At 46.2% G+C, this 27,953-nt stretch overlaps 2 protein-coding genes across 3 annotated transcripts in view; both read left to right on the top strand.

Moving 5' to 3' along the window:
• The window catches only part of LOC307210975 (vomeronasal type-2 receptor 1-like), a gene marked incomplete at its 3' end in the record, with an annotated part of 51,742 nt that extends 40,477 nt beyond the window's left edge, over positions 1-11,265 (top strand). The window contains exons 13-14 of the mRNA XM_079967174.1: positions 1,996-2,285; positions 11,254-11,265. Of these exons, the coding sequence (XP_079823300.1) occupies positions 1,996-2,285; positions 11,254-11,265 (302 nt within the window). The remainder of the gene's footprint in view (positions 1-1,995; positions 2,286-11,253) is intronic.
• On the top strand, positions 6,546-24,475 carry LOC307208458 (uncharacterized protein). 2 transcript variants are annotated; one of them, XM_079963040.1, is made up of 6 exons: positions 6,546-6,674; positions 11,254-11,818; positions 14,065-14,170; positions 14,984-15,066; positions 15,869-15,995; positions 19,983-24,475. In XM_079963040.1, the coding sequence occupies exons 2-6, from the start codon at positions 11,429-11,431 to the stop codon at positions 21,248-21,250; spliced, it is 1,974 nt and encodes a 657-aa protein (XP_079819166.1). In that variant the 5' UTR covers positions 6,546-6,674; positions 11,254-11,428; the 3' UTR covers positions 21,251-24,475. The 2 variants fall into 2 exon arrangements, with proteins under 2 accessions (XP_079819166.1, XP_079819165.1); XM_079963039.1 differs by having other exon boundaries at positions 6,546-6,697.
• The last annotated feature ends 3,478 nt before the right edge of the window (positions 24,476-27,953 follow it).

Here is a 27,953-nt window from a genome sequence, read left to right as displayed (position 1 = left end):
TCGCTCTCCAGGCTTCAGTGAAAGCCTGCATTCGCTCCATAGGACGCACACACATTTCCCCTTCATTTTTGGAGGGGGGGGAAGTGCATCCTATAGGGCGAAAAATACGGTAACTTAATTTGCTCATTTATCCATCTTCTTTAAGTATATACTTTTATGAAACTGCAGACTGTTACAATAATCCTACCAATGTTCTTATCTGTAAATATTCAGTAAACCATTTCCATTCTTTTATATAAAAAAGTTTGTTATCTTGATTTCATATTCTTCCAGTAAGTTTCGCCATTTCTGCATATTCCATACGTTTTTGTATTCCATTCACCCTTTGCTGGGAATTCTGCTTCTTTCCATTTGGGGGCAAGTAGCATTCTCGGCTGCTGTAGTAGCATACATGAATAAGTTTCTTTACAGTTTCTTGCTTAGACTACTGCAATGCGCTCTACGTGGGGCTACCTTTGAAGGTGACCTGGAAACTACAACTAATCTAGAATGCGGCAGCTAGACTGGTGACTGGGAGCAGCCGCCAAGACCATATAACACCGGTCTTGAAAGACCTACACTGGCTCCCAGTACGTTTCTGAGCACAATTCAAAGTGATGGTGCTGATCTATAAAGCCCTAAACGGCCTCGGTCCTATATACCTGAAGGAGCGTCTCCACCCCCATCGTTCTGCCCGAACACTGAGGTCCAGCGCTGAGGGCCTTCTGGCGGCTCCCTCGCTGCAAGAAGCCAAGTTACAAGGAACCAGGCAGAGGGCCTTCTCAGTAGTGGCACCCGCCCTGTGGAACGCCCTCCCACCAGATGTCAAAGAGAACAACAACTACCAAACTTTTAGAAGACATCTGAAGGCAGCCCTCTTTAGGGAAGCTTTTAATGTTTAATAGATTATTGCATTTTAGTGTTCTGTTGGAAGCTGCCCAGAGTGGGCGGGGCATAAATAATAAATTATTATTATTATTATTACTACTACTACTACTACAGTTAAGCGAGATGAGCACCACAACCCCATAGTCACCTTTGACTGTCCAGTGGTCCTTTAACCTTTACAGTTTAGGTAGTTCTGTCCCTATAATTCCCAAAAGAAAAGCTTCTGGATTTTTTTTTACAAAGGTTATTTTAAACATCCTTTTCATTTCATTATATATCATTTCCCAGTAAGCTTTAACCTTACTACAAGACCACCATTGGCTTCTGTAATGTTAAGCCCCATAACTCAGCATCTCTCAAACGGTGGGCTTCATATTGCAGCCTTTCCTCTGGCTATGTTCCGTTTGCCTATCAGATGAACGAACACCAGGCAGCAGAAGCTCCCTGTACTCACAGTGCACAGGTATCCTTGGGAAAGGAAGCTGGTTATAGTGGTTAGAGTATTGGACTAGGAGCTGGGAGAGACTGGGGTTCAAATCCCCACTCAACCATGAAACTCATTGGGTGACCAAACTCATTGGGTGACCTTGGGCCAACATTGCCTCTTAGCCTAAGCTTACCTCACAGGGTTGTTGTGGAGTGACTTGGAGAGAAAAGTGGGGTGTAAATTCAATAAATAAATAAAAGCAAAAAAATTAATTAAGGAATGACACAGTGCAAACTCCCAAGGAATTCTAGGTATCTGCTATCAGCTCACCTACGGTTTATTTTTGGTTCATAGAACACCAGTGTTCTAAGTTAAGAATATAAGAAGTTCTTAAATCGTAAACTTGTCTTATAAATGACCTTCATTGGCTATCTGAAGTCTGATTCATGCTTACAGGGGCTGATAACCAGCTCTTCCTAGCAAATACAAGGATCAGAGCTTCTTTAGCTGTTAGGTTCAGGATTTTACCTATTTCATCAGATCACAGATGCGCTGAGGTTAAACATAGCTCATGAGGGATGCAAAATTAAACTTTTGTCAGCTGTGCTGATCCATGAAAATAAACCATATAAAAAATCCAGACTAGCACCCATAATTACAAGCTTTATGTTAGCTACCAAAGCATCTCCTCTTCCTTTCAGATGCAGACCACTGCGCAAAATGCCCGGGAGATTATCATCCAAACAAGGACCAAGAAAAATGTATCCCCAAGGGTACCAGTTTCCTATCCTATGAAGACTATTTGGGGATCATCTTGGCTTCTTTTTCCCTCTTCTTGTCTTTCTCAACAGGCATCATCTTAGGAACCTTCATTAAATACAAAGAAACACCCACAGTCAAAGCCAACAACCGGGGCCTCTCCTTCACCCTCCTCAGCTCCCTCCTGCTTTCCTTTTTGTCCTCCTTCCTCTTCATCGGCTGGCCAAGAAGAGCAACCTGTCTTCTTCGACAAACAGCCTTCAGCATCATCTTCTCTGTTGCCGTCTCTTCTGTGTTGGCAAAAACCATCACTGTGGTGCTGGCCTTTCTGGCCACAAAGCCAGGAAACAGGGTGAGGAGATGGCTGGGGAAGAGTTTGGCCAACACCGTTGTCATTTCCTGTTCCGGTGTCCAAGTTCTCATCTGTACCATCTGGCTGGGCATGTCTCCCCCTTTCCCGGAGTCTGACATGCATTCCCAGCCCCGAGACATCATCCTGCAGTGCAATGAAGGGTCTGTTGCCATATTTTATGGTTCCCTTGGCTACATGGGCTTCCTTGCGGCCATCTGCTTCACAGTGGCTTTCCTAGCCAGGAAGCTGCCTGGGGCCTTCAATGAAGCCAAGCTGATCACCTTCAGCATGCTGGTCTTCTGCAGTGTTTGGGTGTCCTTTGTGCCCACATACCTGAGCACCAAGGGGAAGTATATGGTAGCCGTTCAGGTCTTCTCCATCTTGGCCTCCAGTGCTGGGCTTCTGGGCTGCATTTTCCTTCCCAAGTGCTACATTATTGTACTGAGGCCTGATCTGAATAGAAAGGAGCTCCTCACAACAAAAACTAAATATGGCACCTGAACGCTGAACTATTATTTTCAATTTTAGCAAGAGATGCCCAGCACACCAGTAATGAAACCCATATATTTGCTTTCGTAACTTAGCTTCTTAGATTCAAATCTCTTCCTTTCACATAAATCACAAATGACTTTGCTTTGATGTTTTTTACATATTGCTTTATCAGAGCCTGATTCCCACAGTTCCATATTTCCTCTAATGTGTGGCTACCTTCCGAAAGCACAATTAAAATACTAGTTTTTGCAGGCTTGGTGTACTGAACCATGCAAAAAATTGGAAATCAGAAGAAGTACCGACACTGAAAGATTGGCAACATAATTTTTTTTGAAATGATTGAATTAGCAAAAATGGCGACAGCAATTAGAATGCAATCTAATCAAAATCTCAAACAGGAATGGAAAAGTGTAGCAGAATACATAACCAAAAGATGCTCCAACAAGAATTTATTGATATGTATAGACTGATTTCACAAAGTTAGGCTAAGCAGATATATAAGACTGAATGTTTAATTATTAAGATACAAAAATACAATCTCAATAATAAAGTTATAAAATAATAACAAGGAAGTCACACACGAGTGGAGGGAAGACACAGGGCAAGAAATAAGAAATGGATAAATGTTGGTACATAATGAAATGTGAAAATGTGAATTTACGAATATAATGTATACGTATCAGTATGTAAAGATTTCATATATGTATTGCAACATTAATAATAAATAATTTTTTAAAAAACTTTGTATGGAAAAAAATTAAAATACTAGTTTTTGCATGCTTGGTGTACTGAACCATGTCGTTGGATCAAGTCTCGCTCGCTGGATCATCACCTTGAATGGGCTTGCACGTTCCTATGACCCTTGTGACCAAAAGTGTCAGATATCTTGTACTCCCAGAAGAGTCACCCAAGGTAGTACAGTCAAAGGGGAGGAGCTAGACAAAGAATGATCCAAGAAGTCCTCAATGGCAGAACAGGCGGGAGACAACAAGGGGCATGTTCCAATGGCTGTGAAGGCAGATGAAGGCTACAGGTCCTTGTGATTACTCATGCGATCGGAACAGAGCCTTACTGCAAAGACTGTGCGTTGGTCACCATGCACTGATCTACACCAGAACCAGTGAAGGCGGTGAAGGTCCTGTGTGAGTGCCTGGAGGCGGTTGGAGGATGGATGGCGGCTAATGGATTGAGGATGAATCCTGACAAGACAGAAGTACTGTTTTTGGCGGACAGGGGGCGGGCTGGTGTGGAGGACTCCCTGGTCCTGAATAGGGTAACTGTGCCCCTGAAGGACCAGGTGCGCAGCCTGGGAGTCATTTTGGACTCACAGCTGTCCATGGAGGCGCAGGTCAATTCTGTATCCAGGGTAGCTGTCTACCAACTCCACCTGGTACGCAGGCTGAGACCCCACCTGCCCACGGACTGTCTCACCAGAGTGGTGCATGCTCTAGTTATCTCCCGCTTGGACTACTGCAATGCGCTCTACATGGGGCTACCCTTGAAGGTGACTCGGAAACTACAACTAATCCAGAATGCGGCAGCTAGACTGGTGACTGGGGGCGGCCGCCGAGACCATATAACACCGGTCTTGAAAGACCTACATTGGCTCCCAGTACGTTTCCGAGCACAATTCAAAGTGCTGGTGTTGACCTTTAAAGCCCTAAACGGCCTCGGCCCAGTATACCTGAAGGAGCGTCTCCACCCCCTTCGTTCTGCCCAGACGCTGAGGTCCAGCGCTGAGGGCCCTCATTGCGAGAAGCAAAGCTACAGGGAACCAGGCAGAGGGCCTTCTCGGTAGTGGCGCCTGCCCTGTGGAACGCCCTCCCATCAGATGTCAAAGCGATAAATAACTACCTGACATTCAGAAGACATCTTAAGGCAGCCCTGTTCAGGGAAGTTTTTAATCTGTGATATTTTAGTGTATTTTTGGTTTCTATGGAAGCCGCCCAGAGTAGCTGGGGAAACCCAGCCAGATGGGCGGGGTACAAACAATAAATTATTATTATTATTATTATTATTATTATTACACACATAAAGCTAATTCACGCACAGGCGTCTTCCAAAAACCCAAACCCCAAAAGTTATTTGCATTTATTTGTTACATTTGTATCACAGTATTGTAGAATTGTAGAGTTGGGAGAGTCATCTAGTTTAACCCCCTGCAATGCAGGCTCATCTATCTGTTTTGTATTGTAATAAAAAAAATAAGGTCTTATATATAAGAAATGTTCATAAATGTACCAACCAAAAAGTACATAGAGATGTGGACCACATGTCTGGAGCAGCACAGGAATACAGTCCTGAAACCATGTTGACTCCCAAACTGACCAAATGTTTTCTCTGCAAGGAGGGAGGGGGGTAAGGGAACCTTCCCATTGTCTCAGGAATTGGGAAGTCACCATCTCAAAGGAATGGCCAGACTACCAGGAAAGGAAATCAGATAAGGCACTATCAGATAACCTGGCAGACAGGAAAACAGCAACATTCAAATTTCTGTTGTAGACCGCCTTTTCTGTGATGTAGCTATGATGTTTGTGGGGGGTGGTCTTGGGTTACACCCCTTCTGTGATGTATGTATGATGTATGGAGGGGTGGTCTGGAGCTCCAGGGCAGGGAATTTAAAATGTCTATATAAGGGCAGGCACACCTTTGTTCTGGGTCCTCCGCCTTTCCTGTGTGTGAGGGGAACACCCTGTTGCAACAGATCAATAAAGATCAGGCTTACTAGCTGCTTTGCTTCTCAGTATTTTCTGGCTGGCTTGTTATTTTCTCCTACCAATAGGGAACCCACGTAAGGACTCTATACAGGCTCTTGGACACCCCATTAGGGAAAAGGGGGAGATTTTGTTTAAAACAGTATCCCTCTTCCCACTTTTTTTTATTAAAAAATGTTATCCCTCTCTCTTAAGAACCCGAGCTCAGATCATTTGAACTCTACGCATGGTTCGATGGAAACCTTGCATCTGGTTATTGGGGGGGGGGGTATGCAATTTGCAAAATATCTGACAGGGAACCAAGGTGTGTGTGTGTGTGTGTGCCTCTTTACTCTTTTGTTACCCCAAAACATAGCTGTCAGCTTTTCCCTTTTCTTGCAAGGAATCCTATTCGGAATAAGGGAATTTCCCTTTTTTAAAAAAAGGAAAAAGTTGACAGCTATGCCCCAAAAGCAAATCCTTATCTCCTCCTTGCAATATTGCTCCTCCTCAATATTGCACCAGCCTCAACCGCCCACGCTTTTTGGCCAGGCGATCCCAGGAAACCGAGCACTTATGGTGCTGATAATGCCAAGGTTGCAGGTTCGATCCCTGTATGGGGCAGCCGCGTTGATCCTAGCTGATCCTCAGAACCAGCCCCCCAAATATTACAATTCTATGATCTATTCTGTGATTTCCCCCTCAGCCACCACCCCCCCCCCACAGCTTTTTGAATATCCCTCCTCTCTAGGAAACGGAGCTCAAGTCCACTGGAGGACCACCAAGTGCCCCCCTTTTTCTTGCAAAATTGCCTTCAATTAAGCTGCAAAATTTTGCATTGCTGCAAAATGCAAACCACCTGCAGCGACACTTCAGGTTCCCTTTCGAACGCGGCCATAGAGCTACGGCTGCAAATACAGCAGATCTCCCTCCTCCCCCCCCCCCCCCCAATTCACCCACACTTGGAGGGGTGGCCGTGGAGGTCGGGCGTTTGAATGGGAACCGGAAGTGAACTCGGTACCTCGCTGCCCATTTCCTATCTCTACGACCCCGTAACGAATGCACGTGGGGAAAGGGCCTTCTCGTAAGTCCCCCGCCCCCGCCCAGGTGAGGAGCTGGAGAGAATTCGGATTTGCAAAAATGGAATAGGGAACGGGGGGGGGGCGAGAATACTACGCCCGGGGTTGCATTCTTTGCATTGCACGACCCTTTGCAATTGCAATTGCAATAATTGCAATAATTGCAATTGCAAGCCAGGCCGGGGTCTGCAGGGGGAGGCATCTCAGTTTTTGCAAAAATTAGAAGATTTGGGGGGGGGTGCATGGGGGAGACAGCGGTGCACCAGAATCCGGGGAGAAAGAGAGCGAATTTTGCTTTTAGGTACGTCGAGAAATGCCAGGGAGGGGCTCCTTTGGTTGCTAAAGACGTCCGATTCCTTCCCCACGGCTATCCTGCTGGGTTGCACTGCCCGCCTCCCAGCCACGTAAGACGAGGCTGCCGGATCGGGCCGATGGCCCACCTAAGTCCCGCATCCTGTTCTCACAGCGACTGACCATTATGATGGGAAACCTGCAAGCGGGATTCAAGCACAAGAGAGCAGCCCGACTCCTGCAGTTTCCAGCAACTCAGAAGCAATGCAGCTTCCAGCTGTGCAGGGAGAGCATAGTCATCATGGCTAGTACTGTTGGATGCGGAATAATTTTGCCCAGCTTGAATCTTAAGCTAAACTCGGCCCAGTATACCTGAAGGAGCGTCTCCACCCCCATCGTTCTGCCCGGACGCTGAGGTCCAGCGCTGAGGGTCTTCTGGTGGTTCCCTCATTGCGAGAAGCAAAGCTACAGGGAACCAGGCAGAGGGCCTTCTCGGTAGTGGCGCCCGCCCTGTGGAACGCCCTCCCATCAGAAGGAATATGTCCCTGTGTAATCTGAGAAGCCAGAGCATCTTGTTTTGAATGCACAAGGTCCCTGGTTCAATCCCCGACTTCTCCAGTTGTTGTTGTTTAGTCGTTTAGAATCATAGAATCATAGAGTTGGAAGAGACCACAAGGGCCATCGAGTCCAACCCCCTGCCAAGCAGGAAACACCATCAGAGCACTCCTGACATGTGGTTGTCAAGCCTCTGCTTAAAGACCTCCAAAGAAGGAGACTCCGCCACACGCCTTGGCAGCAAATTCCACTGTAGAACAGCTTTTACTGTCAGGAAGTTCTTCCTAATGTTTAGGTGGAATCTTCTTTCTTGCAGTTTGGAACCATTGCTCCGTGTCCGCTTCTCTGGAGCAGCAGAAAACAACCTTTCCCCCTCCTCTATGTGACATCCTTTTATATATTTGAACATGGCTATCATATCACCCCTTAACCTCCTCTTCTCCAGGCTAAACATGCCCAGCTCCCTTAGCCGTTCCTCATAAGGCATTGTTTCCAGGCCTTTGACCATTTTGGTTGCCCTCCTCTGGACACGTTCCAGTTTGTCAGTGTCCTTCTTGAACTGTGGTGCCCAGAACTGGACACAGTACTCCAGGTGAGGTCTGACCAGAGCAGAATACAGTGGCACTATTACTTCCCTTGATCTAGATGCAATACTCCTATTGATGCAGCCCAGAATTGCATTGGCTTTTTTAGCTGCTGCGTCACACTGTTGGCTCATGTCAAGTTTGTGGTCAACCAAGACTCCTAGATCCTTTTCACATGTACTGCTCTCAAGCCAGGTGTCACCCATCTTGTATTTGTGCCTCTCATTTTTTTTTGCCCAAGTGCAATACTTTACATTTCTCCCTGTTAAAATTCATCTTGTTTGTTTTGGCCCAGTTCTCTAATCTGTCAAGGTCGTTTTGAAGTGTGATCCTGTCCTCTGCGGTGTTAGCCACCCCTCCCAGTTTGGTGTCATCTGCAAATTTGATCAGGATGCCCTTGAGTCCATCATCCAAGTTGTTGATAAAGATGTTGAATAAGACCCGGCCCAAGACAGAACCCTGTGGCACCCCACTAGACACTCTTCTCCAGGATGAAGAAGAGTCGTGTCCGACTCTTCGTGACCCCCTGGACCAGAGCACATCAGGCACTCCTGTCTTCCACTGCCTCCCGCAGTTTGGTCAAACTCTTGCTGGTAGCTTTGAGAACACTGTCCAACCATCTCGTTCTCTGTCGTCCCCTTCTCCTTGTGCCCTCCATCTTTCCCAACATCAGGGTCTTTTCCAGGGAGTCTTGTCTTCTCATGAGGTGGCCAAAGTATTGGAGCCTCAGCTTCAGGATCTGTCCTTCCAGTGAGCACTCAGGGCTGATTTCCTTCAGAATGGATAGGTTTGATCTTCTTGCAGTCCATGGGACTCTCAAGAGTCTCCTCCAGCACCATAATTCAAAAGCATCCGTTCTTTGGCGATCAGACTTCTTTATGGTCCAGCTCTCACTTCCATACATCACTGCTGGGAAAACCATAGCTTTAACTATACAGACCTTTGTTGGCAAGGTGATGTCTCTGCTTTTTAAGATGCTGTCTAGGTTTGTCATTGCTTTTCTCCCAAGAAGCAGGCGTCTTTTAATTTCGGTAGGTCTGCAAATGCCCCCTACCTGTCTGAAACTCTGCAGAGCCACTACAAGTCAGAGTCAGTCATATTGAGCTTGATGAACCAATGGTCTAACTTGGCATAAGGTCACATCCGGTGTTCCTAGGTTTGCCGTTTTTATATTTTATTTCTGCCAAGGAGGAACCTGCGCCATAGAATCAGAGTTTGAAGGGACCCTGAGGATCGTCTAGTTCAACACCCTGCAATGCAGGAATAATAATAATAATAATAATAATAATAATAATAATGTATTATTTATTATCTGGCTGGGTTTCCCCAGCCACTCTGGGCATCTCCCAACAAAGGACTAAAAACACAATAAAAGATCAAACATTAAAACTTCCCTAAACAGGGCTGCCTTCAGGTGTCTTTTAAAAGTCAGTTGTTTATTTCCTTGACATCTGGTGGGAGGGCGTTCCACAGGGCAGGCGCCACTACCAAGAAGGCCCTCTGCCTGGTTTCCTGTAACCTCACTTCTCGCAGAGAGGGAACCGCCAGAAGGCCCTCAGAGCTGGACCTCAGTGTCTGGGCTGGACGATTGGGTGAGGGCCAAGGCCGTTTAGGGCTTCAAGGTAAGGTTACCAGATTTTTTTCAATGAATCTGGGGACACTTTTCAACATCAGTGGATTTTGTACGGGGACTGATTTGTAAATCCAGGGACATCTAGTAACCTTACTTTAAAGGTCAGCACCAACACTTTGAATTGTGCTCGGAAACGTACTGGGAGCCAGTGTAGGTCTTTCAGGACCAGTGTGATATGGTCTCAAGCGACCATTCCCAGTCACCAGTCTAGCTGCCGCATTCTGGATTAGTTGTAGCTATCCTACAGGGATCGAACCTGCAGCCTGGACATTTTCACCACCACGCTTTAACAAATTGAGCCCACCAGGCTTAAGGCTTGGGATGGGGATCAGCTGGGGTTTATGGCTTTCCAGTATTGGGAACTTTGCAGAGGATTCATCAGCCTGTGCCAGCTTCATCTGCATCTACACTGGGAACTGTAGTTCATTAAGTGTTCTGTGAATTGCAGTGCTGTGAGGGATAGACTACTGTCACGCAGCCACAGGGCTGTATACTGTACTGTATTCTTAGTACACTTCTGTAACATCTTCTGCATGTCCCCAGATATTCCTAGTTCCTTTTTGTTTGTTTTTACATCAGTACTTACTGAGTTCTTTTTTATATTCATTTTTGCTCCCTCTTTAACATAGTTGTTTAATTACGCTTCACTACTCTGAGATTTCCCCCATTGCATTAGGTCTTTAGATAGGTTCCAAGCTGCAACATACAGGCTTTGAAGTTTATATAAATATCTGGATTTTACGCAGCAGTAACGATCTATCCTTGACCGAAGTAAACAGACATTTTAAGGGGGTCTCACGGAAGTGTGCAGCAGCTATGAAAATGGTGAATTTGGTGCTGGGGATCATTAGGAAAGAAATTGAAAATAAAATTGCGAATATCATAATGCCCATTATACAAATCTATGGCGTGGCCATATTTGGAATACTGTGTATGTTCCTCACTGCAAAAAAAAGGGGGGGTATTGAAGAGGTTCAGAAAAGGTTAACCAGAAGTACAGTGGTATCTCGGGTTAAGTACTTAATTTTTTCCGGAGGTCCGTTCTTAACCTGAAACTGTTCTTAACCTGAAGCACCACTTTAGCTAATGGGACCTCCTGCTGCTGCTGGAGCACAATTTCTGATCTCATCCTGAAGCAAAGTTCTTAACCTGCGGTACTATTTCTGGGTTAGCTGAGTCTGTAACCTGAAGCGTATGTAACCCAAAGTACCACTGTATAGCATTTTCTGTGGTACCTGAAGTCCAGAGATATCTACAAAGAGAAAAGTAGATTTTCCAGGGTTTTCCACTCTTCGGCTATTCAAATCCTAGCTGCAGCTACCATCCATGTCAGAAGCTGTTTTAGAATAACAAGCTTTCATAGTAGGCCTGTTGAAGTCAATGGACACGACAAACTTTTGTTTATTGATTTCAGTGTGTCTGCCTTTGAGTGGGACTTGGTTGAAACCAACTCAGAATGGCCATCTTTTCTAGGCTGTCTCTGATTCTTATGGTCTCATCTCATTTCACTTTTCCCCACAGGAGAAGCTCTGACAGATTGCAGGGAACGCCCAGTTTTTTGCTCCGAAAGTCTCTTCTTGAAACAAGGAAGACGTACTATCCTTTGCGGGGCTAAGCAGGGCGGCCGCCACTCAATTCAAGAGCACCTTAGACCAACTCGGAGCAGAGAGACCCTTCCTTTGAGTACAAATTGGAGATGGAAGAGGATGATTCAGCTGGGACCAAAGCCCAAAGAGACCGCCAGGCTGGGGGAAGTGGGGCCTTCTGGGGAAAAACAGTGTGCAAGCTCCTGAGCGAGGCCTCCAGCAGCTCAGACAAACAGCAATGGCGCTTTCACCAATTCTGCTACCAGGAAGCCGAGGGGCCCCGGGAGGTTTGCAGCCGACTTCACCATCTTTGCCATCAGTGGCTGAAGCCAGAAAAGCACACCAAAGCTCAGATGCTGGAGCTGGTGGTCCTGGAGAAGTTCCTGTCTGTCCTCCCCCCGGAGATGGAGAGCTGGGTGAGGGAGTGTGGAGCGGAGACCTGCTCCCAGGCGGTGGCCCTGGCGGAAGGTTTCCTCATGAGCCAGGAGGCAGAGCAATGGGTGAGCCACACCAACAATTTTATTATTTAGGTGTTGCCCATCCGACTGGGTTGCCACAGTCACTCTGGGAGGCTTCTGGCAAAATATATGTCTGGAGGCGGTTGGAGGATGGATGGCGGCTAACAGAGGACCAGGTGCGCAGCCTGGGAGTCATTTTGGACTCACAACTGTCCATGGAGGAGCAGGTCAAATCTGTGTCCAGGGCAGCTGTTTACCAGTTCCACCTGGTACACAGGCTGAGACCCTATCTGCCCGTGGACTGTCTCGCCAGAGTGGTGCATGCTCTAGTTATCTCTTCCTTGGACTACTGCAATGCGCTCTATGTGGGGCTACCTTTGAAGGTGACTCGGAAACTGCAATTAATCCAGAATGCGGCAGCTAGACACGTGACTGGGAGTGGCTGCCAAGACCATATAACACCGGTCTTGAAAAACCTATATTGGCTCGCAGTACGTTTCCGAGCACAATTCAAAGTATTGGTGCTGACCTTTAAAGCCCTAAACGGCCTCAGTCCAGTATACCTGAGGGAGCGTCTCCACCCCCATCATTCAGCCCGGACACTGAGGTCCAGCGCCAAGGGCCTGGGAACCAGGCAGAGGGCCTTCTCGGTAGTGACGCCCGCCCTGTGGAACGCCCTCCCACCAGATGTCAAAGAGAACAACAACTGCCAGACTTTTAGAAGGCATCTGAAGGCAGCCCTGTTTAGGAAAGCTTTTAATGTTTGATGTATTACGGTATTTTAATATTTTGTTGGAAGCCGTCCTTAGTGGCTGGGGAAGCCCAGCCAGATGGGCGGGGTATAAATAATAAATTATTATTATTATTATTATTATTATTATTATTATTATTAACACAATAAAACACCAAACATAAAAAACAGGGCTGCCTTCAGATGTCTTCTAAAAGTCATATAGTTGTTTATCTCCTTGACATCTGACGAGAGGGCGTTCCACAGGGCAAGCACCACCACCAAGAAGGTCCTCTGCCTGGTTCCCTGTAATTTCAACTTTTCGCAGTCAGGGAACCACCAGAAGACCCTCGGATCTGGACCTCAGTGACAGGGCTGGACGATGGGGGTGGAAATGCAAGGAGGGAGGGTAGTATTGGAGAAAATTCCCTTTGGGGGTTCAGTATGCAGGCTCAAACCAGATTCCCAATTATTCAAACTTCAATGCCTTACCAGACAAGAGTCTGTGGGAGAATAGCCATTTGCCTTCACTCCCGTGTAGGAAATATATGTTGCCTTAGCTGTTCATTCTCCCCCACGAACTTCTTGAACTCCTTGGAAACTCTTGCTCAGTCCATGAGTTGGGGCTCCCCTCCTATATGTGCAGAGGCTTCCTTGCACCTTATCTGGAACTGGTTTTCACTCTTAACATTGTTAAAGGTAAAGGGACCCCTGACAGTTAGGTCCTATCGTGGACGACTCTGGGATTGCGGTGCTCATCTCACTTTACTGGCTGAGGGAGCCCAGCATACAGCTTCCGAGTCATGTGGCCAGCATGACTAAGCCGCTTCTGGCGAACCAGAGCAGCGCACGGAAACACCATTTACCTTCCCGCCGGAGTGGTACCTATTTATCTACTTGCACTTTGACGTGCTTTCGAACTGCTAGGTTGGCAGGAGCTGGGACCGAGCAACGGGAGCTCACCCCATCGCGGGGATTCAAACCGCCGACCTTCTGATTGGCAAGCCCTAGGCTCAGTGGTTTAGCCCACCAGCACCACCCGCGTCCCATAACATTGTTAGGTTCCTCTTAAACTAGTTCCTGCAAGCTTTGCGGTCAAGCTGTACCCTTGCTTATGTGAGACTCACTGATAGTGGGTCCAGCAGAATTTCTACCTCAGAAGGCCCCACACAAGGGAATTTAGGTCTGGGGACATAAAGCATCTCTGACCAGATAATTCATTCAGCCTTCTCTGGAAGGACATCTCGGAAGACCAGTCCCAAGTAGGGAGAAAGTGCTGTTGCTCTTGGGTCATCTGTGCATTGTGAGACCAGGAGGCTGGACTGATCCAGCAGCCTCTTGTATTTTTAGGAATCCACCCCTTTCCCCTTCTCCGTTGTCCTCTACTTCCTTGTTGTTTCACCTGAAGGCAGCTGTTTAATGAAGCTTTTGATGTTTGACGGACTATTGTACTTTAATATTTTGTTGGAAGCCGCCCAGAGTGGCTGGGGAAACCCAGCCAGATGGGTGGGGTATAAACAATATATTATTATTATTATTGTTGTTATTTCGGATGCAGGAGCTGTTAGCAGGAGGATCCACGGAGGGACAGGGAGCGGCAATGGGCGCCAGACATGGGCTGTTACCATTTAACGGCGCACCTCCAGTGGCTGAAACCTTATTGGGTAAGAATGAATGCAGAATATTATTTCCACCTGGTCGCTCTTTAGTCCCTCTGGAATTGTGAGTGGATTAATGTAATTCGTTTACCAGAAAAATTAAACATTGCATATGCTACATAATTAAAAACAAATCCTTATTTCCTGATGAATAGCTTTTGTGCTATAACATAACTTAAATAGAAAACTCTTTGGGAGGATTTTTCCTCCAAAAGCATTTTATTTTTTAAAAATCCGATTTACAGGATGTTATAGCCAATGTTCGGGAGGGACGCAGGTGGCGCTGTGGGTTAAAGCCTCAGCGCCTAGGACTTGCCGATCGAAAGGTCGGCGGTTCGAATCCCTGCGGCGGGGTGCGCTCCCGCTGCTCGGTCCTAGCGCCTGCCAACCTAGCAGTTCGAAAGCATCTCCGGGTGCAAGTAGATAAATAGGGACCGCTTACCAGCGGGAAGGTAAACGGCGTTTCCGTGTGCAGCTCTGGCTCGCCAGAGCAGCGATGTCACGCTGGCCACGTGACCCAGAAGTGTCTCCGGACAGCGCTGGCCCCTGGCCTCTTAAGTGAGATGGGCGCACAACCCCAGAGTCTGTCAAGACTGGCCCGTACGGGCAGGGGTACCTTTACCTTTTTTATAGCCAATGTTCATCTCTTATTGTTAACTCTTCTTTGCTTTGTTATTTTTTCTTCTTTCTCTTTTCTCTTTTATATTTTAATTTTGCTGTAACTATTTGTAATGCATATGTAAGATGATATTTTTATTTTTTATAAAATCATTGATTTTTATTCACCTTGCCTCCTTGCTTCTTTTGTCTCCCTCACAGGTGGCACAACCACCATGGATATGTCCATTAGGCCTTCTTATTGTGATGGAGTGGAAACAGTTACTTCACAGTCACTTGATCAGGTAGGAGATAGAATCACCGGAGAACTGAGCCAGGCACAACCCAGGCGTCTCCTCTGCAGCTCTCCGTGGTCCTGAAAGAACCTGCCTTCCCCCATCACTTGTGTTTAAGATGCCCCCCATCTTGAAGGCTCTGAACACCACAAGGAAAGCTCTGGGGTTTGCAGCAGAGCCTCCAGTCTCTGCAGTCTTTTTTCTTCTCTTTTTTTCGGATTGCTGCCTTAGATGTGCATAGTAACTGTTTTTAAGGTCCATGAATAATCATAGTTTAGAGGTCCCGGGCCCTAAGTCAAACTATCCTCCACCAGGGCCAGGGCCTTCTCAGTGATGGCTCCGACCTGGTGGGATGCTCTGCCTCATGAGACCAGGGCCCTGCAGGACTTAACTTCCTTCCTCAGGGCCTGTAAGACAGAGTTATTCTGCCTGGCTTTCAATCTGAATTTAGCCTGATCTTTTATTCCCCTTCCTTCCCTCCCTCTCCCCTTTTTGTGAAGATTACCCGCTCTGGGATCCCACAGCTAATTCTCCCCTGGTCTCCATGCTGGCCCAAATAGCACTAATTTAGCCAGCTAGCCCTGGTGATCATCTAATGTTTATTAGATGGATTTCCCCCCTAAACTGATTTTTGAATTCTGAATTTATTGTTATCCACGTTTTATACTGTATTTTATTCTGTTTTTTTGTTGCATCAATTAAGTGTTTTAAATTTATTGTTAGCCGCCCTGAGCCTGGTTTTCTGAACCAGGAAGGGCGGGGTATAAATAAAAAATTATTATTATTATTGTTATTATTATTATTATTCCAGGACCCAGTGCCCTTTGAGGCGGTGGCTGTGCATTTCACGGAGGAGGAGTGGGCTCTGTTGGATCCGAGCCAGAGGGCTCTGCACAGAGAAGTCATGGAGGAGAACTACTGGAACCTGGCATCTCTGGGTAAGGTTCCCTCTTTGGCCTTGCCTGATAGGTCCAGGACGCGGGACTTAGAATCATAGGATCATAGAGTTGGAAGAGACCACAAGGGCCATCGAGTCCAACCCCCTGCCAAGCAGGAAACACCATCAGAGCACTCCTGACATGTGGTTGTCAAGCCTCTGCTTAAAGACCTCCAAAGAAGGAGACTCCACCACACTCCTTGGCAGCAAATTCCACTGTCGAACAGCTCTTACTGTCAGGAAGTTCTTCCTAATGTTTAGGTGGAATCTTCTTTCTTGTAGTTTGGATCCATTGCTCCGTGTCCGCTTCTCTGGAGCAGCAGAAAACAACCTTTCTCCCTCCTCTGTGTGACATCCTTTTATATATTTGAACATGGCTATCATATCACCCCTTAACCTCCTCTTCTCCAGGCTAAACTTGCTGCAGCTCTTCATCTGTATTCATGCCCATCTGTCCAGGAAAGCTCATAGCTCAACAGTAGCCATTGCCAGTCAGTTTAGAGAGCACTGAGCTGGACTGACCAATGGTCTGACCAGGTGTGCATAAATGAGGTAGCTTTCCTAGCTCAGTGGAAAAGTATCTGTCTCATGTGACCAGGGCCCTGCAAGATCTGATTTCTTTTTGCAGGGCCTGTAAGACAGAGTTGTTCTGCCTGGCCTTTGGCTTAGATTCAGTTTGATTCCCTCCCCCCTCTTTCTTTTTTCCTTTCTCCTTCTGTGTTGGAACTCCTATTTGGGGACTTCCATGGCTTTTTTCTGGCCCATGTAGGACCAGTCTGGATAGTTGGCCTTGGTGAAGACTTGACGTTTTTATCCCCAAAAAAGTTGTATTTCAATCAATTGTTTTTATATTTGGTGTTAGCCGCCCTGGGGAGGGCAGAGTATAAATAAAATTTATTATTATTATTATTATTATTATTAGTGGGAAAGTATCTGCTCTCAGAGGGACGCAGGTGGCGCTGTGGTCTAAACCACAGAGCCTAGGACTTGCCAATCAGAAGGTCGGCGGTTCGAATTCCCGCGACGGGGTGAGCTCCCGTTGCTCGGTCCCTGCTCCTGCCAACCTAGCAGTTCTAAAGCACGTCAAAGTGCAAGCAGATAAATAGGTACCGCTCCGGTGGGAAGGCAAACGGCGTTTCCGTGTGCTGCTCTGGTTTGCCAGAAGTGGCTTAGTCATGCTGGCCACATGACCCGGAAGCTGTATGCCAGCTCCCTCGGCCAATAAAGCGAGATGAGCGCCGCAATCCCAGAGTCAGTCATGACTGGACCTAATGGTCAGGGGTTCCTTTACCCTTTACTTATGGGAGTATATTGTATTTAATTATGGGGTATCAGAGTTTTTAGGGGGCTAAACAGGCTGGGATAGCAGGCTTGTTGGTTTTTGAATGTCTGGTGTAGATTTTTTTCAATTTCGTTCTGTATGGGACAATGACAATAAAGATTATTGGATCGTATTGTATCGTCTGACCAGGTGTGCATAAATAAGGTAGCTTTTCTAGCTCAGTGGGAAAGTATCTGCTCTCAGGGTCCTTGTTTAGATCCCCAGCATCAAGCCTGGATAGCTCAGTTGGTCAGGGTGTGGTGCTGATAACACCAAGGTTGCAGGTTTGATTCCCATATAGGGCAGCTGCATATTCTGGCGTTGCAGGTTGCAGGGGGGTTGGACTAGATGATCCTAAGGTTCCCTTCCAACTCCATGATTCTATGACTATCTCAAAGTAGGTGTGAGAATACCCAGCAGTGTTCCTCATGCCTTCTCTATGCACTTCATCACATCAATTTCCAGTCATTGCTAGTCAACAGGAGCCACTTAATAGTTCATTTCATTTCACTTTTAATTTGTGCACTGCTTTTCTATACAGTGGACACTCGGGTTGCGAACGTGATCCGTGTGGGATGCACGTTCGCAACCCGCAGCTGCGCATCTGTGCACGCGCAGGTTGCGATTCAGCACTTCTGCGCAAAGCCCGATTTAGCTGTTCTGTGCATGCACAACCACCGAAACCCAGAAGTAAGCCGTTCAGGTATTTCTGGGTTTCGGCAGCTCCGTAACCCAAAAAAACACAACTTGAAGCGTCTGTAACCCGAGGTATGACTGTAATGCTAGTCAACAGGAGCTACTTAATAGTTCATTTCATTTCACTTTTAATTTGTGCACTGCTTTTCTATATTAATGTGGGACGCAGGTGGCGCTGTGGGTTAAAGCCTCAGCGCCTAGGACTTGCCGATCGAAAGGTCGGCAGTTCGAATCCCTGCGGCGGGGTGCGCTCCCGCTGCTCGGTCCCAGCGCCTGCCAACCTAGCAGTTCGAAAGCACCTCCGGGTGCAAGTAGATAAATAGGGACCGCTTACCAGCGGGAAGGTAAACGGCGTTTCCGTGTGCGGCTCTGGCTCTGGCCAGAGCAGCGATGTCACGCTGGCCACGTGACCCGGAAGTGTCTCCGGACAGCGCTGGCCCCTTGCCTCTTAAGTGAGATGGGCGCACAACCCCAGAGTCTGGCAAGACTGGCCCGTACGGGCAGGGGTACCTTTACCTTTTACTTTTCTATATTACTATATCCAAAGTGGCTTACAAGCAAACAACCAAACAGACATTGAAGATTGCACATGTAATAACAATCTGATCCGATACAAAAAAAATCATTTCAATAACCTTGAAATGAACAACTTATATTGAATAAAGCAATATTCAATCATCCATTAGAATGTCACAGTAAACAGTGAAGTTAAATACAGTGGTACCTCGGGTTAAGTACTTAATTCGTTCCGGAGGTCCGTTCTTAACCTGAAACTGTTCTTAACCTGAAGCACCACTTTAGCTAATGGGGCCTTCTGCTGCTGCCGCGCCGCCGGAGCACGATTTCTGTTCTCATCCTGAAGCAAAGTTCTTAACCCGAGGTACTATTTCTGGGTTAGCGGAGTCTGTAACCTGAAGCGTATGTAACCTGAAGCGTCTGTAACCCGAGGTACCACTGTATCAGCAAATAATAATTAAACAGTTTACACTTATCAGTTACAATAAAATAAAAATTCCTTCCAGTAGCTGCTACTGGAACTAATTTTTTTTTCATTTTGTTTTGACTACGGCAGACCAACACGGCTACCTACTTGTAATAACAATCACAATAAACTATAATCAATGAAAATAATGGCAAGTCAAATATACAACACCATGTAAAAAGATAAAATTGAGAAACAAGGACGCACAACTTATAAAATTATTTTTTTAATATCCCTGAACTCCTCTCCACACTACGCCAGTGTGGTGTAGTGGTTAAGAGTGGTAGTCTCGTAATCTGGGGAACCAGGTTCGCGTCTCCGCTCCTCCACATGCAGCTGCTGGGTGACCTTGGGCCAGTCACACTTCTCTGAAGTCTCTCAGCCCCACTCACCTCACGGAGTGTTTGTTGTGGGGGAGGAAGGGAAAGGAGAATGTTAGCCGCTTTGAGACTCCTGAAGGGGAGTAACAGGCGGGATATCAAATCCAAACTCCTCCTCCTCTTCTTCTTCTTCTTCTTCTTCTTCTTCTTCTTCTTCTTCCTCTTCTTCTCTTGTCAGGTGCTTCTGCTGTGCTCAAAGTCATGGCCTAGGGCTAGAGGGTGGGGGCAAGGCAGTGGGGGGGGACCATTGCCTGTTGGACAGCAGAAAGCTTAATACAGTCGTACCTTGGTACTTGAACAGCTTAGCTCCCAAACAAATTGGCTCCCGAACACCGCAAACCTGGAAGTAAGTGTTCTGGTTTGCAAACGTTTTTCGGAAGCCAAACTTCTGACACAACTTCCATTTGAGTGCAGGAAGCTCCTGCAGCCAATCAGAAGCCGCGCCTTGGTTTTCGAATGGTTTCGGGAGTCGAACGGACTCCCGGAACGGATTAAGTTTGAGAACCAAGGTACCACTGCATATGGTTCTTGTATTTACTTAATATATTGGTTCTTGTATTCTCTGATCTGAGATCCACCCTGATCAGGCCCCCTTCCTTGTTATTTCAGGTTATGGAAGTTGGAGCGAGAAGGAGCCTGAACAACAGAGGAGGAAACCCGAGACAAGACAGAAGCTGAGGGAGAAATCTTTCATTTCCGAAGACGCGGACGTGTGTGAAATCCCAAAGCTAAAAGATGAAGGCAACACAGCGAAAAACACAAGGAACACCTCCCCTCAACACGCAACGATTGCAAGCGAGATACTGAGTCTTAGTGCATCTCAAAGAGTGCAAATAGCAGAGCAGCCGTACAGATGCTCAGTGTGCGGGAAGAGTTTCAGTCAGAGCAGCAGCCTTACTGATCACCAGAGAATACACACAGGGGAGAAACCATTTAAATGTTTCTCCCCTGAAAAGGGTTTCTGCAACAGCGATGACCTTCTTTATCATCAAACATTCCAAACCGACGAGAAGCCGTATAGATGTTTGGAGTGTGGAAAGAGCTTCAAGCGGAAGACGCATGTCACAGACCATCAGAGGACCCACACGGGAGAAAAACCGTTTTCATGCTCAGAGTGCGGGAAGAGCTTCAGTCATAGCACCGGCCTTACTTATCACCGAAGAACCCACACGGGTGAGAAACCGTACAAATGCTCGGAGTGTGGGAAGAACTTCAACTGTAGCCAAACCCTTGCTTTGCACCACAGAATCCACACAGGGGAGAAACCGTACAAATGTCCCGAGTGCGGGAAGAGCTTCAGCCAGAAGATACACGTGATAAACCATCAAAGAACCCACACGGGCGAAAAACCGTTTACATGCTCCGAGTGTGGAAAGAGCTTCACCTACAGCACCGGTCTTACCCACCATCAAAGAACCCACACAGGAGAGAGACCCTATAAATGCTCTGAGTGCGGGAAAAGCTTCAGTTGCAGCCAAACCCTTGCTATACACCTCAGAATCCACACCGGAGAAAAGCCGTACAAATGCCCAGAGTGCGGGAAAAGCTTCAGCCAGAAGATTCACGTGACGAGCCACCAAAGAACCCACACGGGAGAGAAGCCATATGAATGTTCCAAGTGTGGCAAGAGTTTCAGTCAGTGGACAACCCTTACTAGACACGAAAGAATACACACAGGGGAGAAACCGTACAAATGCTCAGAGTGCGAAAGGACCTTCAGTCACAGCAATAGCCTTACTTATCATCAGAGAACCCACAACGAAGTGAAACCGTCCGTTGCTCTGGTTGCTTTTGCCTCTGGTCCTATGACACCCCTGCCGGAAGGCTGCCCTGGAGGGGATATGACCCTCTGGCTGGAAAACATTTCCCACCCCTGACGCAAATGCTTGAAATCTGTGGAAGGATCTCCACTTGAGAGCACCGGTTTCTTGTACCATAGAATCCACTGAAGTGTAGAAGCCATTTGAAAACAGGGTGGAAATGGTTATTTCCCAAAGTAAGGAATTCACTACAGAAGGATGCTTTGGATCCTAGAAATGTTTGCAGCTGAGAAGGGACTTGAGAGGGGTTGCCCAAATTTCATTTCAGATGATTCACATCCAAACAACATCATATATATATACCGTATTTTTTGCTCTATAAGACTCACTTTTTCCCTACTAAAAAGTAAGGGGGAATGTGTGTGCGTCTTATGGAGTGAATGCAGGCTGCACAGCTATCCCAGAAGCCAGAACAGCAAGAGGGATCGCTGCTTTCACTGCGCAGCCATCCCTCTTGCTGTTCTGGCTTCTGAGATTCAGAATATTTTTTTTCTTGTTTTCCTCCTCCAAAAACTAGGTGCGTCTTGTGGTCTGGTGCGTCTTATAGAGCGAAAAATACAGTGTGTGTGTGTGTGTATATATATATATATATATATATGCCATCATCCTCTACCATCTTCCCTCTAGAAGAGTCCCAGGAGAGAGGGAGGGAGGAGAAGACCTCAGGACCAGCTTCCTCTGCATTTGATGGACCCCAGGGAAGGATCCTGGTGATTTACGATATCTTTATAGAAATACCTCGGGTTAAGAGCTTAATTTGTTCTGGAGGTCCATTCTTAACCTGAAACTGTTCTTAACCTGAATCACCACTTTAGCTAATGGGGCCTCCCGTTGCCGCCGCGCCACCACCGCACGATTTCTGTTTCTCATCCTGAAGCAAAGTTCTTAACCCGAGGTACTATTTCTGGGTTAGCGGAGTCTGTAACCTGAAGCGTCTGTAACCCGAGGTACCGCTGTATATTGTTTGCTTGGGTTTTCTTTTTTAAAATGCATTCTGATGTTATTTGTAAGCTGCCTTGCATACAGAGAGATATGGCGTATAAATAACTGTAGTAATAAGTGAATTAGACTAGAGCTTTTTCCTAACTAAACAGGCCCTGCTAAGCAACAAAGAATCTACACATGCAAATTCCCTAAAATGTCGGAATATTTCGTCGTAGCATCAAAGTTTATTGGTGGACGGAATGCATCTGGGTGGTAAGTGAAGGGCAGTTTACGCAGAGAAGAAGAGCAGGATTGAAATTGAATAAATAATAAATTTGTGGACAGGCTCTCTCGAGGTTACCTCTTCTGAATAAATTTAATCACCTGTGGTGGGTGAAGGCCTACCACAAGGATTATCCATCCTGGGCAAAGAAAAGAAACTTTTGTCAATCTACAGACTGTCATTGACACCCAACAGTGTTTGAACTTCTACCATATTGTTTTGCTCGGGGGACTCCTGGCATTTTTTGTGTACCTGTTTGCAGATAAATACAGAGCGTGGAGAGAGATCAGATGGGCATCTGGTCCAATGGACAATTGCCACAACACCAGACCCAGCAAAGCTCCTCGTCTTGTAGGACGCTGTGTTTTGTGTTCTAGCCTCCAGCTATGTTTTGGCTTGGTGAAGATTCTTTCAGCTGTTGAAAGCTTACTGAGCAAGCATCTTCAGTGAGTTTTAGGGATTGCAGCTGTTATTGGTGAGCCCTCCATTTGTACATGGAGAAACAGGCCTCTGCAAAATGCACACTTTGGAGAACCATATACATTTCTGGTGCTTGTATCTCCAAGAGGACATCAGAAGTTTTGGGGGGTGCATCCCAAGATCTTGGAATCAGCCCAAGATAATGGAAGTGTGACCTCTCAGCATATTTTGACTCATGGTACAGCAATCACCCCATCGGTCTCACAGATCTGCTAGTTTAAACATAATAGTGGGTCATAGTTTGACTCTCATGTATGTATGCATTTTTGGAGATGGGACCAAATGCTTAAAATTGGTATATGCTCATACTGTGTATATAGGAAAGTTGAAGATTTTACTTAGAAGGTAACAGTGAGGCCAATACTTAAAATCCAGGGCCACGTAGCAAATTTTGGTGCTGCCTTCCATCATATATATATATATATGTATTTATAAATCGAGTGCTCATCTCGTTCGCTGGATACAATCCTTTGTATCCATCAGTATACCTAAAGATCCTCACTGTGGAAATGGAATAAGGAAATAAGTTACTGAAACCTCTCGCATCAGTAAGCAGTGCTCTTCAGGCTTTGATGACAACTCCCATCATCTCTGACCAAGATAGCTGGGGATGGTAGGAGTTGTAGAGCAGCATCTCGGGACCCAACCTTGAAAAGGTATTGGGGCAATAGGGCTTGCAACATGGAAGGCAAATTCTAGAACCACTTCTGAGGGTGGGGGAAGGTTTTGGTCTGAGCCCAAGATCGCATCAACACCATATATTGGCACATGATATACGGTGGTGGTTAGAGAAGTGCTGTGGACCCCCTGTTTTTCAAAAGCCAAGCCACGGACCTCCTGCTTTTTAAAATGTTGGTATTTTTGTGGTAGTTTTTGTTATGTGAATGGTGCCAACATACCCTCCAATATTTCCCCATGCAAAACTGGGGTGTACATATTCCAACCAGGCCGACCTGATCTTGGATTTTTTTTTTGGGGGGGGGGGCACATGATTTTGGGTTGGTTACACAGACCAGCAATTGGGAACCACAGATATACACTATACATGATCTCAATTATTCTTGAAGGGTTTGAACTGTTGTTTTCAACTTGTTTAAAAATGGTATTATCGTGGTTTTATTATTTTCGTATGAGGGGTTCTTTTTAGATGTTAATGAAATAAAGATACATTTAAAGCACATTTATTCCACTTCAGCAGCCATGTTCTCCCCCCAAGAATCTTGGCTACTGTCGTCGTCCCCTCCCAGAGCTACAATTCCCGGTACCCATAACAAACTAAACTACCCAGGATTCTTCGGGGACAAAGTTCTGTGCTTTAAATCTTCACTATGGATGTGACTGCAGTTTACCTTTGGGGTTCTAATAAATGAGGTTAGCCCGATTTGGGCAGCTAGACGTTGCAACAGACTGTAGAAACTGGCCCAGGAGAGGGTGAAAGTTGTTGAGAAAAGAAGCCTAGAGGAACAAATAAAGCTGTCTCCGCCCCTACTCACAAGGCAAGTTCATGTCTTTTTGCTGTGTATCTGGATCTATGGGTTCCACTGCCTGATGTGTGCAGGTGTGGCTGTATGAAAATAAAGAAATACTAGTTACCAATTTTATTATTATTATTGACTTAAGAAAATTATACAGACAGCAAAACAAAGAAGCCTAAATTAACATTTCCTTCTTGACTCCCTGGTGCGTCCTTTCTGCCACTTCCTTTTTGCTGCTTCCCTGACTCTGGAATTACTATCTTAGTCAAGCTTGGGGTGTCAGTGGTGCCCCTGTTGAAGAGCAAATACAGGAGGCCAAAGCTAAGATGCATTGGGAAGGGGGGAAAATCAAACAATCGGGGGGGGGGGGGTATTCATTTTTTATTATCCACTCAATGTACTGATCAGATCACCTGACACATTAAAAAAAAAAAATCCAAGTGACTTCCAGAATTTGAAAGCTTAAGATTTGAAAAGCATTGCAATAAAAAAGTAACATGAAGCCTAGTGAAAGGGCAACAAAAAAATACCGTAAGTAATCCAAATGCCAAATACAGAAAAGTCTTGCCAGGCACTAAAATGGTGCCAGGTGGACTTCACTGGTAGCATTCTGCAAGTGGGAAGCCACAACCGAAAAGGCCCTGTGGTTTGTCGGAAACCTGCCTCAGCAGAAGCAACTGAAGGACAACCTCATGCAACTACTGAAAGGTCCTGGTAGGTGCAAGTAATCCAGACCATGAAGAGAGGATCGCGACATCCGATGAGCAGTGAACACCACAAATATTGGGGTGGAATGATTATTTGCAATTCATATAGGTAATTTGACTGGTGGTCAACGGAATGCTGCAGTTTTCTGGGTTCTAGCCAGACAGAAAGCTGGATGGTTAAATAGTGGTATAAACTTATAGCATAGATAGGGCTTCAGTATGGTTTATTTTTCTTTCACTGGCCACAACCTTCGACAACTTGTATTTTGTAATTTTTATATATGTTTGCAAGCAGAGTTGTTCATGTCCCAATAATCACTTTCATTTGGTTGTCACGAGGGGCGTTTGGCTTTTTGTCGCCTGCATTTGGGCAACCAACTCCAGCAGCATCCAGCATCTTACAAGGTTTCTGTGTTCTCTTGTGATCTGGGCATCAGCGCAACCTGATGCCTGCATCTGCCCCAGCTGCAACAAAACACGTCTCTCCTGTATTGGTCTCTACGGCCACAGCAGGCGATGTAACTCTCCAGTGGTTTGACTTCACTCCCATTGCCCATTGCCTTCGCTCACAAGGCAAGTAGGTTGGGGGGGGGGTTGCTACTGGGTTGGATATTAGTCATCAAAATTAGAGAGGTTAAATTATTGTTTAAGATAAAAAGAAACAGGATACAGATAAAGCAATATGCTCCCTGTTTATTTGGTATATCTGAAATTTCAGGTGTTTTAAGCTGATGTGCAACTCATTGAAATTAATGAGTGTGACTAAGTTACATCTGTTAATTTCGATGAGTAAGCTCTGAGTGAAACAATGGAATATCACCAGATAATCTCTCTTCTTTTTGCTATACATTTAGATAGATACATAGATGATAGATAGATGATAGATAGATATAGATAGATAGATAGATGATGATAGATAGATGATGATAGATAGATGATAGATAGATGATAGATAGATAGATAGATAGATATAGATAGATAGATAGATAGATAGATGATAGATAGATAGATATAGATCAGGGGTGTCAAACTGAAATTCATCGGGGGCCGCATCAGCAGTTTGGTCACCCTCAAAGGGCCGGTTGTATCTGTAGGACTATGTGTCCACTCTTTATTATCATAAATTATTGTCACTGCATTCAATTATTACTGTTTTTTGTAATAATGTAGATGGTCCACTTTACATTTATTTTAAGGGTGTTTGGAGTGTGTGCGCGCGCGCCTCTCTCCCACTCACCCCCCCCACCAGCCACCCCATATTCCCAAAGAACAACTTGATCACGGTTATCGTCAGTCCTGGAAAGGCTGGCTGTGCAAAGATGGAGAGGGAGGCGAAATGAAGAGGAAGGGAAGACCCGGGCTGGTGATATCCAGCGCGGAGGAGAAGAGGACGCCTCCCGCAGGGCGAGTTTGCACGCCGGGAAGGATCGGGAAGCAATAGCAGGACGTGCGAGGAGAGAGGGGCTTTCGAAGCCACCCACCCTGGGAGCGGACTCTCCTTTTAAAAAAAATAAATGATGATGATGGATTCTTAACATCTGGTGGGAATTTTATTTTCTCTCTCTTCCTGCTTTCTCCCGCCACCAAGCTCGCCGCCACCACCACCAGCATCTCTTTGCATTTGATGTGCGATTCTGGGAGGGGGGAAATGCAGAGGAGTTGGAGGCAAGGCGAACAGATATAATAACGCGAAGATTTTGGCGAGAAGACGCGGATGCTCCGGATTGCTGGCTTGCTCCTGGCTGAAATCAGAAATCCGATTGCGCACTGGGTTGTGATTGGAAATCTAATCATATCCTGGGATCGGCAAGGGGGGAGAGCGTGAGAGCAGCGGAGGGGGGGGCAGAGAGGGAGAGAAGAAAAGAAGAGCCCCAAAGTTGGCGTTTCTGAGAAAATACAGTAGTGCCTCGCAAGACGAAATTCTTGCGAGTTCTTCGTCTTGCGAAGCACGGTTTCCCATAGGAATGCATTGAAAATCAATCAATGGAAACCGCCTTCAGACCAGGTCCGGGGACAGTCTGTCCCCCGACCTCTTCTGAAGGCTGGGGGGGGGGGACAAGGGCTTTTCTTCCCACCCCCAGCCTTCAGAAGGCTGTTCTGAAGGCTGGCGGTGGGAAGAAAAGCCCTTCTCCCCACCTCCCGCCCCGCAAGATCCGGGGACAGGAGGGCTTCGCTGCCGACCCCCAGCATTTTAAAAGCCCCCGGGACAGCGGAGGTCTTCTGAAGGCAGGCGGTGGGCGAAAGTCTTTGCTCCCCCCCGCCAGCATTTTAAAAGCGGTGCTATCCCGGACCGCTTTTAAAATGCTGGCGGGGGGGAGCAAAGACTTTCGCCCACCGCCGGCCTTCCTGGATCTCTTCTGAAGGCCGGAGGGGGGGGGCAAAAGTCTTTGCTCCCCCCCGCCTGCCTTCCCGGGATAGCGGAGAAGCGCAGCGCGTTTCTCTGCTATCCCGGACGGCTTTTGAAGGCAGGTGGGGGGGAGCAAAGACTTTCACCCACCGCCTGCCTTCAGAAGACCTCCGCTTTCCCGGGGGCTTTTATTTATTTATTTATTTATTATAAAAAATTTTTATTAAAGTTTCAACAAATTTTTTAGTAACACAAAAAGCAAAACATCACAACAACAATACAAACAAACAATACAAAACAAAAATCAAACAAAATTAAAAGGTTCAATTCTTGGTTTCATACAGCTTTCTTTCCGGACTTCCTCACATCTCCCTTTTCTGTTTTCAAATTTCCAATTTAGTTTCAGCAGATTTTTCCCCTATTTTAACCAAATTAATATGTCTTAATTTCTTTTAAAGTTAACCATTCCTGCTGCTATCCACTCATCTTTTTATCTTCCCTCCTTAGGTTAACTAAACTGTGATTCTCTTATTTGTTACTTGTC

The sequence above is a fragment of the Podarcis cretensis genome (genome assembly GCF_951804945.1).
Source record: "Podarcis cretensis genome assembly, chromosome: 2".
NCBI lineage: Eukaryota > Metazoa > Chordata > Lepidosauria > Squamata > Lacertidae > Podarcis > Podarcis cretensis.
Note: the sequence above shows the minus strand (reverse complement) of the source record. Positions and strands in the feature narration are given on the sequence as shown.